This window comes from Eupeodes corollae, chromosome 1 (genome assembly GCF_945859685.1).
Source record: "Eupeodes corollae chromosome 1, idEupCoro1.1, whole genome shotgun sequence".
Taxonomy (NCBI): Eukaryota; Metazoa; Arthropoda; class Insecta; order Diptera; family Syrphidae; genus Eupeodes; species Eupeodes corollae.
In genome coordinates, this window is record NC_079147.1 from 53,319,744 (window position 1) to 53,336,509 (window position 16,766).

Here is a 16,766-nt window from a genome sequence, read left to right on the forward strand (position 1 = left end):
GTTGCTCGTGCGTGCAAATGTCTCAAAAACGACACACAGCCCATAGTTAAAAAGCAAACACAGATGAACTGCCAAAAAATAATAAACACACACATTCTCTAAGACGAAGACAACGACAACGACGACGCAACGTCCAATGTATTTGAGGGTATAAAAGGCTGTGACTTATTTCAAAACCCAAAACAGTTCAATTGGGCAATCACAAAAATAAGTTTCAAACCTATTGGAAAATAGGTTTAAGTCAAGATGAATTTTTCGAAATTCATTTTTTTGGCTGCAGCTGTTGGACTTTTATCACTTGTCAAACAAGCTGATGCAGGATATTTTGATAATAGTTATGTTAGTTTAGAATTGATATATTTTCGGAACCAGTGTTATAAAAAGTGATTTTTTGTTTTTGTAGGAACAAGGAAATCCAAGTAGATTTTCTAACTACCAAAGCGACCCATGGGGAAGTGGTCAAAGCCAGAACGGCTTTAATTCAAATTATGTAAGTTGAGTTTAAAATTATGCTTTTTGTTTTAGCTAAATAAATGTATTGTAATTCGACTTGTTTTTGTCATAATTTAGGGACCTTTTGGAAGCCAAAGATCTCCTTTTGGATTAAATAATGGATTTTCTCCAGCCATGAGGTATGGTCCTTTTGGAAGTGGTAATCCTGGTAATTCATTCAATTTTGGACAACCCCGATTTCCACAATTTAACAATGGAGGTATGAGTCCTATCAGGCCCCAAGGACCTCTGCAAAGGCCACAACTTTTCAATGAAGTTCCACAACAGCCTGGATACGAATATCCCCAAAATTCTGGATTTTCTTCTCCACAGTGGAATAATGGAATCCCACAAAATTCAGGCCCAATGCAACCGCTCATAGGTAGGCCTCAACAACCCAATAATAATTTTGGCCCTCAATCAAACGGTGGATATCCTCAACAACCTGGAAATTCACCACAACAGTTGAATAATATTCCCCAACAAAATAATGGCAACACGGCACCACAGTTTAACAATGGAAATCCGCAACAACCTGGAAATGGGCGCCCACAAAATACGAATAATGGAGTCCCACAAAATTCAGGCCCAATGCAACCGCTCATAGGTAGACCTCAACAACCCAATAATAATTTTGGCCCTCAATCAAACGGTGGATATCCTCAACAACCTGGAAATTCACCACAACAGTTGAATAATATTCCCCAACAAAATAATGGCAACACGGCACCACAGTTTAACAATGGAAATCCGCAACAACCTGGAAATGGGCGCCCACAAAATACGAATAATGGAGTCCCACAAAATTCAGGCCCAATGCAACCACTCATAGGTAGACCTCAACCACCCAATAATAATTTTGGTCCTCAATCAAACGGTGTAATTCCTCAACAACCTGAGAATTCACCACAGCAGTTGAATAATAATCCCGAACAAAATAATGGCAACACGGCACCACAGTTTAACAATGGAACACCGCAACAACCAGGAAATGGGCGCCCACAAAATTCAGCACCACAATCCAATAATGGAGCTCCTCAACAACCTGGAAATAGTCGACCACAAAATCCTCAATTCCAGAACGGAAATATGCCAAGTACAAGCAACTCGAAACCAAATTTCGGAAAACCTTTGCTGCAGTTCAATAATGGTGTTCCACAGCAGATTGGATCAAACCAAAATACTGGAGTATTACCAGCTGGGAACCAACGGCCACAAAGGCCATCCAGCAGCAAAAATCCCTTTAGCGGAAATAATCCCGCATCCATTTTTGGGCCTCTTCGACCTTTTGGAGACAAACCTTTAAGTGGTGATGAATTTGAAATACAAGTAACTTGGATTGAAAAACCAAATTTGCCAAAACCAAGACCTCAGTTAGGCCCAATTAGACCGTTTGGACCATTTGATCCAATCGGATACAGCCCCTTACCTTATGGTACACAACCAGAATTTGGACCTTTTCGACCAAATTCTCAACCATGCTCTAATAATAATTTACTAGCTTGGCTCTCAATTTTGTATCCTTGGATTATTCCAGGGTACACGAATTGGCCCATACCCCAAACACCAGCTAACCAAATTCCATATCAATTGGAATATATTTTTAACCAAAAATTTCCCTTTGGTACGCCAAAACCTGAATACCAAGAAAATGGACCATGGCACCAATTAACTTGGTTGTCTACACACCACTTTCCATTCGGCAAATGGACAACCACACCAAAACCTTTACGAGATGATCCCAATTATCAAGGACAGCTTCTAATAGACTGGTTAGAATTAACCAATAACCAGCCCTACGGTGAACAGAGCACAACGACAAAAAGGCCAATCACAACTGGGGGCAAACCCAATGATCCCTCACAAGGAAGTCTTTCTATTAATTGGTCACAATATGGTGAAGAAAACGTTACTCAACGACCAACCAACAACGGAGCTCTGCCAACAACAAACAGGCCAACACAAGATCCATCTGAAGCCAGTATATCAATTAATTGGGAGCTATTCCCCGAGGAGCATGAAACAAACCCGAATGGAGCGTTAACAGGGTCTACTACAACTACAACTTCTACAGGTTCCCTCAGTATTGATTGGGAACTTAACCCAAATGGACAGGTGCAGACGCCATCAACAACAACCACACCTTCAACAGGTGCCCTTAATATCGACTGGCAACTTTATCCCAACGGACAAATTCCTAGTGGAGGAATCCTAGGTGGATCAACTACAAGAACACCTTCGACAGGTTCACTCACTATTGATTGGAACATTAATCCCACTGGACAAGTGCAAGGGCCATCAACAACAACTACACCATCAACAGGTTCCCTCAGTATTGATTGGAGCATAAATCCCACTGGACAAGTTCAAGGGCCATCAACAACAACAACACCATCAACAGGTTCCCTCAATATTGATTGGAGTATAACTCCAACTGGACAAGTGCAAGGGCCATCAACAACAACCACACCTTCAACAGGCTCACTCACTATTGATTGGAACATAAATCCCACTGGACAAGTGCAAGGGCCATCAACAACAACCACACCATCAACAGGTTCTATTGACTGGCAACTTTATCCCAACGGACAAATTCCTAATGGAGGAATCCTAGGTGAATCAACTACAACAACACCTTCGACAGGTTCACTCACTATTGATTGGAACATTAATCCCACTGGAGAAGTGCAAGGGCCATCAACAACAACCACACCTCCAACAGGTTCACTCACTATTGATTGGAACATAAATCCCACTGGACAAGTGCAAGGACCATCAACAACAACCACACCATCAACAGGTTCTATCGACTGGCAACTGTATCCCAACGGACAAATTCCTAATGGAGGAATCATAGGTGGATCAACTACGACAACACCTTCAACAGGTTCACTCACTATTGATTGGAACATTAATCCCACTGGACAAGTGCAAGGGCCATCAACAACAACCACACCATCAACAGGTTCAGTCAGTATTGATTGGAGCATAACTCCAACTGGACAAGTGCAAGGGCCATCAACAACAACCACACCTTCAACAGGTTCCCTCAGTATTGATTGGAACATAAATCCCACTGGACAAGTGCAAGGGCCATCAACAACAACCACACCTTCAACAGGTTCACTCACTATTGATTGGAACATAAATCCCACTGGACAAGTGCAAGGGCCATCAACAACAACCACACCATCAACAGGTTCTATCGACTGGCAACTGTATCCCAACGGACCAATTCCTAATGGAGGAATCTTAGGTGGATCAACTACGACAACACCTTCAACAGGTTCCCTCAGTATTGATTGGAACATTAATCCCACTGGACAAGTGCAAGGGCCATCAACAACAACCACACCTTCAACAGGTTCACTCACTATTGATTGGAACATAAATCCCACTGGACAAGTGCAAGGGCCATCAACAACAACCACACCATCAACGGGTGATCTTTCTATCGACTGGCAACTGTATCCCAACGGACAAATTCCTAATGGAGGAATCTTAGGTGGATCAACTACAACAACACCTTCAACAGGTTTACTCACTATTGATTGGAACATTAATCCCACTGGACAAGTGCAAGGGCCATCAACAACAACCACACCATCAACGGGTGATCTTTCTATCGACTGGCAACTGTATCCCAACGGACAAATTCCTAATGGAGGAATCTTAGGTGGATCAACTACGACAACACCTTCAACAGGTTCACTCACTATTGATTGGAACATTAATCCCACTGGACAAGTGCAAGGGCCATCAACAACAACCACACCTTCAACAGGTTCACTCACTATTGATTGGAACGTAAATCCCACTGGACAAGTGCAAGGGCCATCAACAACAACCACACCATCAACGGGTGATCTTTCTATCGACTGGCAACTGTATCCCAACGGACAAATTCCTAATGGAGGAATCTTAGGTGGATCAACTACAACAACACCTTCAACAGGTTCACTCACTATTGATTGGAACATTAATCCCACTGGACAAGTGCAAGGGCTATCAACAACAACCACACCTTCAACAGGTTCACTCACTATTGATTGGAACATAAATCCCACTGGACAAGTGCAAGGCCCATCAACAACAACCACACCATCAACGGGTTCCCTCAGTATTGATTGGAGCATAACTCCAACTGGACAAGTGCAAGGGCCATCAACAACAACCACACCTTCAACAGGTTCACTCACTATTGATTGGAACATAAATCCCACTGGACAAGTGCAAGGGCCATCAACAACAACCACACCATCAACGGGTGATCTTTCTATCGACTGGCAACTGTATCCCAACGGACAAATTCCTAATGGAGGAATCTTAGGTGGATCAACTACGACAACACCTTCAACAGGTTCACTCACTATTGATTGGAACATTAATCCCACTGGACAAGTGCAAGGTCCATCAACAACAACCACACCTTCAACAGGTTCACTCACTATTGATTGGAACATAAATCCCACTGGACAAGTGCAAGGGCCATCAACAACAACCACACCATCAACGGGTGATCTTTCTATCGACTGGCAACTGTATCCCAACGGACAAATTCCTAATGGAGGAATCTTAAGTGGATCAACTACAACAACACCTTCAACAGGTTCACTCACTATTGATTGGAACATTAATCCCACTGGACAAGTGCAAGGGCCATCAACAACAACCACACCATCAACAGGTTCCCTCAGTATTGATTGGAGCATAACTCCAACTGGACAAGTGCAAGGGCCATCAACAACAACCACACCTTCAACAGGTTCACTCACTATTGATTGGAACATAAATCCCACTGGACAAGTGCAAGGGCCATCAACAACAACCACACCATCAACGGGTGATCTTTCTATCGACTGGCAACTGTATCCCAACGGACAAATTCCTAATGGAGGAATCTTAGGTGGATCAACTACGACAACACCTTCAACAGGTTCACTCACTATTGATTGGAACATTAATCCTACTGGACAAGTGCAAGGGCCATCAACAACAACCACACCTTCAACAGGTTCACTCACTATTGATTGGAACGTAAATCCGACTGGACAAGTGCAAGGACCATCAACAACAACCACACCATCAACAGGTTCTATCGACTGGCAACTGTATCCCAACGGACAAATTCCTAATGGAGGAATCTTAGGTGGATCAACTACAACAACACCTTCAACAGGTTCACTCACTATTGATTGGAACATTAATCCCACTGGACAAGTGCAAGGGCCATCAACAACAACCACACCATCAACGGGTGATCTTTCTATCGACTGGCAACTGTATCCCAACGGACAAATTCCTAATGGAGGAATCTTAGGTGGATCAACCACGACAACACCTTCAACAGGTTCACTCACTATTGATTGGAACATTAATCCCACTGGACAAGTGCAAGGGCCATCAACAACAACCACACCATCAACAGGTTCCCTCAGTATTGATTGGAGCATAACTCCAACTGGACAAGTGCAAGGGCCATCAACAACAACCACACCTTCAACAGGTTCATTCACTATTGATTGGAACATTAATCCCACTGGACAAGTGCAAGGGCCATCAACAACAACCACACCATCAACGGGTGATCTTTCTATCGACTGGCAACTGTATCCCAACGGACAAATTCCTAATGGAGGAATCTTAGGTGGATCAACTACGACAACACCTTCAACAGGTTCACTCACTATTGATTGGAACATTAATCCCACTGGACAAGTGCAAGGGCCATCAACAACAACCACACCTTCAACAGGTTCACTCACTATTGATTGGAACATAAATCCCACTGGACAAGTGCAAGGGCCATCAACAACAACCACACCATCAACGGGTGATCTTTCTATCGACTGGCAACTGTATCCCAACGGACAAATTCCTAATGGAGGAATCTTAGGTGGATCAACTACAACAACACCTTCAACAGGTTCACTCACTATTGATTGGAACATTAATCCCACTGGACAAGTGCAAGGGCCATCAACAACAACCACACCATCAACGGGTGATCTTTCTATCGACTGGCAACTGTATCCCAACGGACAAATTCCTAATGGAGGAATCTTAGGTGGATCAACTACGACAACACCTTCAACAGGTTCACTCACTATTGATTGGAACATTAATCCCACTGGACAAGTGCAAGGGCCATCAACAACAACCACACCTTCAACAGGTTCACTCACTATTGATTGGAACATAAATCCCACTGGACAAGTGCAAGGGCCATCAACAACAACCACACCATCAACGGGTGATCTTTCTATCGACTGGCAACTGTATCCCAACGGACAAATTCCTAATGGAGGAATCTTAGGTGGATCAACTACAACAACACCTTCAACAGGTTCACTCACTATTGATTGGAACATTAATCCCACTGGACAAGTGCAAGGACCATCAACAACAACCACACCATCAACAGGTTCTATCGACTGGCAACTGTATCCCAACGGACAAATTCCTAATGGAGGAATCTTAGGTGGATCAACTACAACAACACCTTCAACAGGTTCACTCACTATTGATTGGAACATTAATCCCACTGGACAAGTGCAAGGGCCATCAACAACAACCACACCATCAACGGGTGATCTTTCTATCGACTGGCAACTGTATCCCAACGGACAAATTCCTAATGGAGGAATCTTAGGTGGATCAACTACGACAACACCTTCAACAGGTTCACTCACTATTGATTGGAACATTAATCCCACTGGACAAGTGCAAGGGCCATCAACAACAACCACACCATCAACGGGTGATCTTTCTATCGACTGGCAACTGTATCCCAACGGACAAATTCCTAATGGAGGAATCTTAGGTGGATCAACTACAACAACACCTTCAACAGGTTCACTCACTATTGATTGGAACATTAATCCCACTGGACAAGTGCAAGGGCCATCAACAACAACCACACCTTCAACAGGTTCACTCACTATTGATTGGAACATAAATCCCACTGGACAAGTGCAAGGGCCATCAACAACAACCACACCATCAACGGGTGATCTTTCTATCGATTGGCAACTGTATCCAAACGGACAAATTCCTAATGGAGGAATCTTAGGTGGATCAACTACAACAACACCTTCAACAGGTTCCCTCACTATTGATTGGAACATTAATCCCACTGGAGAAGTGCAAGGGCCGTCAACAACAACCACACCATCAACAGGTTCTATCGACTGGCAACTGTATCCCAACGGACAAATTCCTAATGGAGGAATCTTAGGTGGATCAACTACAACAACACCTTCAACAGGTTCACTCACTATTGATTGGAACATTAATCCCACTGGACAAGTGCAAGGGCCATCAACAACAACCACACCATCAACGGGTGATCTTTCTATCGACTGGCAACTGTATCCCAACGGACAAATTCCTAATGGAGGAATCTTAGGTGGATCAACTACGACAACACCTTCAACAGGTTCACTCACTATTGATTGGAACATTAATCCCACTGGACAAGTGCAAGGGCCATCAACAACAACCACACCTTCAACAGGTTCACTCACTATTGATTGGAACATAAATCCCACTGGACAAGTGCAAGGGCCATCAACAACAACCACACCATCAACGGGTGATCTTTCTATCGACTGGCAACTGTATCCCAACGGACAAATTCCTAATGGAGGAATCTTAGGTGGATCAACTACAACAACACCTTCAACAGGTTCACTCACTATTGATTGGAACATTAATCCCACTGGACAAGTGCAAGGACCATCAACAACAACCACACCATCAACAGGTTCTATCGACTGGCAACTGTATCCCAACGGACAAATTCCTAATGGAGGAATCTTAGGTGGATCAACTACAACAACACCTTCAACAGGTTCACTCACTATTGATTGGAACATTAATCCCACTGGACAAGTGCAAGGGCCATCAACAACAACCACACCATCAACGGGTGATCTTTCTATCGACTGGCAACTGTATCCCAACGGACAAATTCCTAATGGAGGAATCTTAGGTGGATCAACTACGACAACACCTTCAACAGGTTCACTCACTATTGATTGGAACATTAATCCCACTGGACAAGTGCAAGGGCCATCAACAACAACCACACCATCAACGGGTGATCTTTCTATCGACTGGCAACTGTATCCCAACGGACAAATTCCTAATGGAGGAATCTTAGGTGGATCAACTACAACAACACCTTCAACAGGTTCACTCACTATTGATTGGAACGTAAATCCCACTGGACAAGTGCAAGGACCAGCAACAACAACCACACCATCAACAGGTTCTATCGACTGGCAACTGTATCCCAACGGACAAATTCCTAATGGAGGAATCTTAGGTGGATCAACTACAACAACACCTTCAACAGGTTCACTCACTATTGATTGGAACATTAATCCCACTGGACAAGTGCAAGGGCCATCAACAACAACCACACCTTCAACAGGTTCACTCACTATTGATTGGAACATAAATCCCACTGGACAAGTGCAAGGGCCATCAACAACAACCACACCATCAACGGGTGATCTTTCTATCGATTGGCAACTGTATCCAAACGGACAAATTCCTAATGGAGGAATCTTAGGTGGATCAACTACAACAACACCTTCAACAGGTTCCCTCACTATTGATTGGAACATTAATCCCACTGGAGAAGTGCAAGGGCCGTCAACAACAACCACATCATCAACAGGTTCTATCGACTGGCAACTGTATCCCAACGGACAAATTCCTAATGGAGGAATCTTAGGTGGATCAACTACAACAACACCTTCAACAGGTTCACTCACTATTGATTGGAACATTAATCCCACTGGACAAGTGCAAGGGCCATCAACAACAACCACACCATCAACAGGTTCCCTCAGTATTGATTGGAGCATAACTCCAACTGGACAAGTGCAAGGGCCATCAACAACAACCACACCTTCAACAGGTTCACTCACTATTGATTGGAACATAAATCCCACTGGACAAGTGCAAGGGCCATCAACAACAACCACACCATCAACAGGTTCCCTCAGTATTGATTGGAGCATAACTCCAACTGGACAAGTGCAAGGGCCATCAACAACAACCACACCTTCAACAGGTTCACTCACTATTGATTGGAACATAAATCCCACTGGACAAGTGCAAGGGTCATCAACAACAACCACACCATCAACGGGTGATCTTTCTATCGACTGGCAACTGTATCCCAACGGACAAATTCCTAATGGAGGAATCCTAGGTGGATCAACTACAACAACACCTTCAACAGGTTCACTCACTATTGATTGGAACATTAATCCCACTGGAGAAGTGCAAGGGCCGTCAACAACAACCACACCATCAACAGGTTCTATCGACTGGCAACTGTATCCCAACGGACAAATTCCTAATGGAGGAATCTTAGGTGGATCAACTACAACAACACCTTCAACAGGTTCACTCACTATTGATTGGAACATAAATCCCACTGGACAAGTGCAAGGGCCATCAACAACAACAACACCTTCAACAGGATCTCTTACTATCGGCTGGGAAGATTATCAAAATGACCAACCACAAAATCCATCAAATGGAGGAATCTTAGGTGGATCAACTACAACTACACCTTCAAGTGGTTCTGTAAGTTTTAACTGGGAGCTTAATCCCAATGGAGAACCACAAAACCCAACAAATGGAGGGATCTTAGCTGGATCAACTACAACCACATCTTCAGGAGGTTCCATCAATTTGAACTGGGAACTTAATCCCAATGGAGAACCACAAAATCCAACAAATGAAGGAATCTTAGCTGGATCAACTACAACCACTCCTTCAGGAGGTTCCATCGATTTGAACTGGGAACTTAATCCCAATGGAGAACCACAAAATCCAACAAATGGATGGATCTTAGCTGGATCAACTACAACCACACCTTCAGGAGGTTCTTTCAATTTCAACTGGGAACTTAACCCCAATGGAGAACCACAAAATCCAACAAATGGAGGAATCTTAGCTGGATCAACTACAACCACACCTTCAGGAGGTGCCATCGATTTCAACTGGGAACTTAATCCCAATGGAGAACCACAAAATCCAACAAATGGATGGATCTTAGCTGGATCAACTACAACCACACCTTCAGAAGGTTCCATCAATTTCAACTGGGAACTTTATCCAAATGGACAACCACAGAATCCAACAAATGGGGGTATTTTAGTTGGATCAACTACAACAACTTCTTCAACAGGTTCATTCAATATCGGTTGGCAGCACAATCCAAATGGACAAGTTACTCCAAAACCTGTACGACCAATTCAACCTAACAATGAAGGGGAAATTTCTTATACCTGGATGACTGAGGAACCTGAAGAAGAAATTGTTGAGGAACCAGAAGTTGAAAATTCTAATGGTATTGGAGTAAATATTAATTGGGTAACAAGCGGGCAAAAACCTAGACCAAGTCCAAGGCCAATAACAACCAAAAAACCTCAGGGCTCTAATGGTTGGCAATTGTCGTACAATTGGACTTCACAGAATCCTGAACAAAATCCAAACGGCCAACTTCCAGTAGAATTACCAACAGATCTTCTCCCCGAAGGAGCGTTACCAAATCAGCCACATGGAGCTAATTGGAATATTACATGGGTAGTTAAACCAAAGCCAAAACCAACAACGACTACGACCCAAAAACCTCAGATCTCTCAAGGCGGTGAACTGTCATATACTTGGATGACACAACACCCTGGACAACAACCTAGCGGACAGCTTCCCGTAGACCTACCCACAGATCTGCTGCCTGAAGGAGCTATACCAAATCAGCCGCATGGAGCTAATTGGAATATTACATGGGTAGTTAAACCAAAGCCAAAACCAACAACGACTACGACCAAAAAACCTCAGAATCCTCAAGGTGGGCAATTTTCGTACACTTGGACATCAAGCAACCCCGGTGCGCAACCACTTCCTACAGATCTTCAGAATCTTCCTCCTCAGATAAGTCCCGAAATCAACAAACCTAACGGAGTTGGTTGGAATATCACTTGGGTAACAAATGTTCAAAAACCAAAACCAGTACTAAAACCACCAACAACCAAAAAGCCACAGAATCCTCAAGGTGGTCAATTGTCTTATACTTGGATGACACAACACCCCGGACAAGTTCCCAATGGACAACTTCCAGTTGATTTACCAACAAATCTTCTACCTGAAGGAGTTCTACCAAACCAACCGCATGGAGCTAACTGGAATATAAACTGGGTAACAAATCAACCTTCTAAAACCACAACAACCAAAAAACCAGCCACAATCGGACCTCAAGGAGGTGCATTATCATACACTTGGACATCGAGCAACCCTAGTGGTCAACCACTTCCTATAGATCCTCAACTTCTTCTTCCTCAAATTAGTCCCGAAATCAATAAACCTAACGCAGTTGGTTATAATATCACTTGGGTAACAAATGTTCAAAAACCAAAACCAGTGCTAAAACCACCAACAACCAAGAAGCCACAGAATCCTCAAGGTGGTCAATTGTCTTATACTTGGATGACACAACACCCCGGACAAGTTCCCAATGGACAACTTCCAGTTGATTTACCAACAAATCTTCTACCTGAAGGAGTTCTACCAAACCAACCGCATGGAGCTAACTGGAATATAAACTGGGTAACAAATCAACCTTCTAAAACCACAACAACCAAAAAACCAGCCGCAATCGGACCTCAAGGAGGTGCATTATCATACACCTGGACATCGAGCAACCCTAGTGGTCAACCACTTCCTATAGATCCTCAACTTCTTCTTCCTCAAATTAGTCCCGAAATCAATAAACCTAACGCAGTTGGTTATAATATTACATGGGTAACAAATGTTGTTCAAAAACCAAAGCCTAAGCCAAAGCCAACAACAACCAAAAAGCCACTTGTTCCTGCTGGAGGTGGTGTCACATACACATGGACAACACAAAATGGAGCTCAACTACCACAAAACGGACAATTACCATTCCCCATTCCTCAAGGAGGGCTTCCTATTCCATTGACCACTAATGGTTTGCCTGTTAACGGGGTACCAAGTTCACCAAATGGAGGATCAATTTCATATTCGTGGTCATCTTCAGGACCAGTTAAAGGAAATGGACAAGTTCCTCCCATTCCAATTAATGGAATTCCAGGAGTGCAAGGAGTACCCGGAATGCCAGTAATTCCAGGAATGCCAGCTATTCCAGGAATGCCAGCTATTCCAGGAGTGCCAGGAATGACTGGTATGACTTGGACATCAAACGGCCCAATTAAAGGAAATGGACAATCACCTATTCCAATTATGAACGGAGGCACACAGACCCCTGGTCAAACTTCGATAAGCTGGACTACTTCTACCGGAGGTAAACCAGTTAACGGTAATGGAATAGTACAAAATCCATCTAACTCTAATGGAATAATTCCTGGATTAAATCAACAATTATTGCCAGCTGCAAATATTCAAATTAGCGGTACTGCACCTTTGAATGGAAATTCACCACTAATTCCCAACATCCAACAAATTATCAACGGAGTTGTTCCGGGATTAACTCAACAATCCTCATCACAACAACCTAACAAGGGGGGAATGCAATATTCTTGGACAAGCCAGCCATCTTCAGGAGGTTCTAACGTAGTACCTAATAGACAAAACAATAACGGCCTCAATTTAGGATTGAACCTTAACTTGGTAAGTTGACCTATTTCGAGTAATTTTAATTTACTTATCAACTCATATTTAATCAATTTTTAGGGAGCAAATGTCAATAATGGAAACAATTTTATGCAACAACAACAACAGCAGCCAAATCTGTTGTGGGGTTAAAAGTCATTTCTAAATTTTAGGCATCTGGAAAGAATCGAAAATATAACGAATGAATAAGATATTTTTTAAAATTTTTATATCTATATTAAGTTGAAATAAAATCAAAATTTTGTATGTATCGTTTGCGTGTCATTTTTGTTACTGATTAACATAATCTCATACATAGCCAATTTGACAGGAGGAACAATTTTTGTCTGGAACTTCACACGGTTTTTGGTTCTAATTTAGCTTTCGAATTATTGAAAATAAATTCTTAAGTTCTTGTAAGGTTGGCTTTAAACTGTCAAGTTGAGTATTATAACACGATAATAATATCACCAATCAGTTTAAACGCTCTACTTTCAATACTGTAGAAGAGGCTTAAAGTTATACTAAGAGGTTTGAGTTGTACTCAGACACATTGGGCAAATTCAGATTGGCCAGCTGCCAAAAAATTACCTTCCAATTAAGGCAACTTTAATGGAAGTTGACTTTAAAGTTAGTGGAGAAAAATCTCCCTAACTATCAAGTCAAGTTAACTTCAGTCAAAATGACAGTTGATCATGTTTTTTCATTCAACTGAAAGCTAAACTTTATTACTATATGATTTATTTATTTTCTCCATAATTAATTGTTTCTGTAAAAGGATTCCTTGTAAATAAGTAATAGTTCTTTACAATACAAAATAAAAATCGTTATCGACTTGTAGCTTTCCTGAGGAGTGTTTTGTAGACAATTATGTTTTTTGAAGATTTTGAACGATAAACTTAAAGTAGAGAATTATGAAGTAAAGTTCTGAACTTGAAATTAATGACACTTCTAAAACTAACTAGTTGCTTTGGTCAATATGTTATGTTGTCTAAAACTGCCCATTTCTTGAATGGCCTTAGAAAACCCCAACACAAGAGTTGGCTGTCATGTAGTTGTAGTAGTTGACAAAGGGGGTACATCTCACTTTAACGATAGAAGACAGCATTGGATTTTCGAAGCATTAAATTCCAAACGGTTTCTTATTACCCATTGTACAATGCTGTTTAGGTCGCAATTTAATGAGCTTATCATATTTTGTCGTAACAGTTCCACATTGTAGTACCCGTAGCATGATAGTTAGTGCGTTGGACTAAAGGCCATCGTATCCAAGAAGCTCCTTTCTTGATCTTTTGCTGTACGACACCAGACTGACAGTTACAGACAAAGTGGGTAATCACCCTCGAAACTGCTTACAGAAAGTCGAGTACGACAGTGATCACTGCGGGCTTGCTGCTGTAATGCGCACTCAGGACAGCGCAAATAGATCCAGAGGAAGTCATCTTTGACGATGACTTTTACATAATTGAAGATCCGAAGGAAAAAGTGGAGGCGGTGGGAGCTGCTTTCCAGCAAGTGTACAAGGTGAATGTTAGCATTCGCCCCAACCACGACCTGGAAAACAGAGCCCTACTTAATCACTTTTACTTTAGAAATGATATGACACAATGGCGATCTGAGAACCGCAGATTCATGCAGTTCATTGACGATTCCTTGGCAAATGCCGAGCAAACGGGAGCAAGCCCCTTGTTAGTGACGAAGGTTGAGCTTCAGCTCATCTTCAATTCAATAAAGAACAAAAAGTCAGCAGGTGTCGATGGTATATCCAACGTTGTACTTAGACATATACCGATGGAAGCAATTCACATTTACACCACACTCTTTAACAATGCACTGAATAATGCATATTATCCAGTGCATTGGAAGACCGCTGTGGGTCATTGTTGTGTCTTGGAACTCTGGATTGAATGAAAAGCGGATTCCTTTAACTCAATTATGAAACGTCTTTATTATAATATAAATGAAAATCGAATAATATTTTATTTTGATAACAGGAAAATATTTAATCAATTGATAACTTGATTAAGTTGATATTTAAAGTAATAATTCAGTACAGTTGCTCATGTATATGAATATTTATATACAACAATCTCCCACACTATTTTATTCATAATCTTGAAGATATCCTGGCCGCCGTCGGTTTCTATTCGTTCTTCGATTTGGAACAGGAATGTTGCTTGGTTCTATGTCTGTGTGTATTCGATTTTCAGGAATGTTCATTGTCTCTATTCCTGATTGTCTTCGAACTTCAAAACTTCCTGGAATTACTGGAACTTGCTCAAATTGAATTTGTATTTCATCTATACTTGGATCACTTCTTTTCGGTTGATCTTCTTGAATAGTATTTTCCTTTTCGGGTAAAACCACTTCTGATTTGTATAATTGGTTTATATGGCGTTTTAATACATATCCATTGTCGAGCTCGATTTCATAATGCAGTTGACCAAACTTTTTCTTAACAACTCCAAATTTCCAAGCTGGTTTTCCGTTTGAGTAAAATCTTGACTGAACTCTATCTCCCACACTTAAATTTCGAATTGAGTTGACTTTTTCGTTGGAAGATTTTTCATATTTAACAGGACGTAGGCAATCTAATTTGATTCTCATCTCTCTTCCAAGATATTGTTGTGCTGGACTTTTACCATTTGATAAAGGTGTTGCTCTATAACGATATAATATTTCACGTACTTTATTATGTATTGAGCCTTCTTTTTCTGACATCGCGTTTAATTTTGATTTTAATGTTTTAATATATCGTTCGGCTAACCCGTTTGTAGCTGGATGTCCTGGCGCTATAAATGTTTGCATTATACTATTTTCCTTACAGTATGCTTTGAATTCATTGCTTTGAAAAATCGAAGCGTTATCTGATACAATAACTTTTGGTAGACCATGTGTTGCTACAATGTCTTGAAGAAATTTGATAGTTACCTCTGATGTAGGAGCTGAATTTGTAACTTTGATTTCTGGCCACTTTGATTTTGCATCGATTAGAACGAAGAAATTATAACCTTGCAATGGACCAGCGTAATCAATATGTACTCTATCGAAATTAGCATTTGGTTCATCCCAATGATGAGTAGTGATCTGAGGAGGACTATTCTTACAAAGAGCACATTTTTCACAAGACCTGACGAGTTTTTCTATGCTTGAGTCTATTCCATTCCAATAGCAATATTTACGAGCCAGTTGTTTCATTTTCACAATTCCGATATGAGTACGATGCAATTCTTTAAGGACTTCGTCTTGAAGAGTGTTTGGAATAACGACGCGATTTCCTTTAAAAATAACACCATCTTGTAAAGAATAATCTGGGTTTTCTATTTGGCCTTTAAGTAAATCCTGTTTAAGTTTCGACAATTTTGAATCTTTTTCTGTTTCCTTCGCTATAGATGTTGCTGTTAACGACACGGTTGATATTTGATTGATAATTTGGTCTTGAAGGTCTTTGATTTCGTCGTCTAGGAAAAATTTAAATTTTTGAAATGAATCGGTTGAAAGGTTTCGCTACAAGCAATCTACATGAAGATGTTCCTCTGCTTTTTTATGTTGAATTTTGTAGTTAAATCCTTGAAGGAACGAAGCATACCTTAGAAGTCTAGATGATGTCATTGCTGGGA

At 41.5% G+C, this 16,766-nt stretch overlaps 2 protein-coding genes across 2 annotated transcripts; one reads left to right on the forward strand and one right to left on the reverse strand.

Annotated features, from left to right (window-relative positions):
• The first annotated feature begins 201 nt into the window (after window positions 1-201).
• Window positions 202-13,417, forward strand: LOC129939173 (mucin-2-like). The gene is made up of 4 exons (XM_056047080.1): window positions 202-339; window positions 404-490; window positions 571-13,164; window positions 13,228-13,417. Exons 1-4 carry the CDS (start codon window positions 247-249, stop codon window positions 13,297-13,299), a joined length of 12,846 nt encoding a protein of 4,281 aa, XP_055903055.1. The 5' UTR covers window positions 202-246; the 3' UTR covers window positions 13,300-13,417.
• A 1,832-nt stretch (window positions 13,418-15,249) lies between these two features.
• Window positions 15,250-16,344, reverse strand: LOC129939181 (uncharacterized protein K02A2.6-like). The gene has a single exon (XM_056047095.1). It carries the CDS (start codon window positions 16,342-16,344, stop codon window positions 15,250-15,252), a length of 1,095 nt encoding a protein of 364 aa, XP_055903070.1.
• Between the last annotated feature and the right edge of the window lie 422 nt (window positions 16,345-16,766).

Coding starts and splice junctions, on each gene's coding strand:
- LOC129939173 (XM_056047080.1), top strand. CDS start 247: ATGAATTTTTCGAAATTCATTTTTTTGGCTGCAGCTGTTGGACTTTTA. Junction 340..403: donor GATATTTTGATAATAGTTAT/GTTAGTTTAGAA, acceptor TTGTTTTTGTAG/GAACAAGGAAATCCAAGTAG. Junction 13,165..13,227: donor TAGGATTGAACCTTAACTTG/GTAAGTTGACCT, acceptor ATCAATTTTTAG/GGAGCAAATGTCAATAATGG.
- LOC129939181 (XM_056047095.1), bottom strand. CDS start 16,344: ATGAAACAACTGGCTCGTAAATATTGCTATTGGAATGGAATAGACTCA.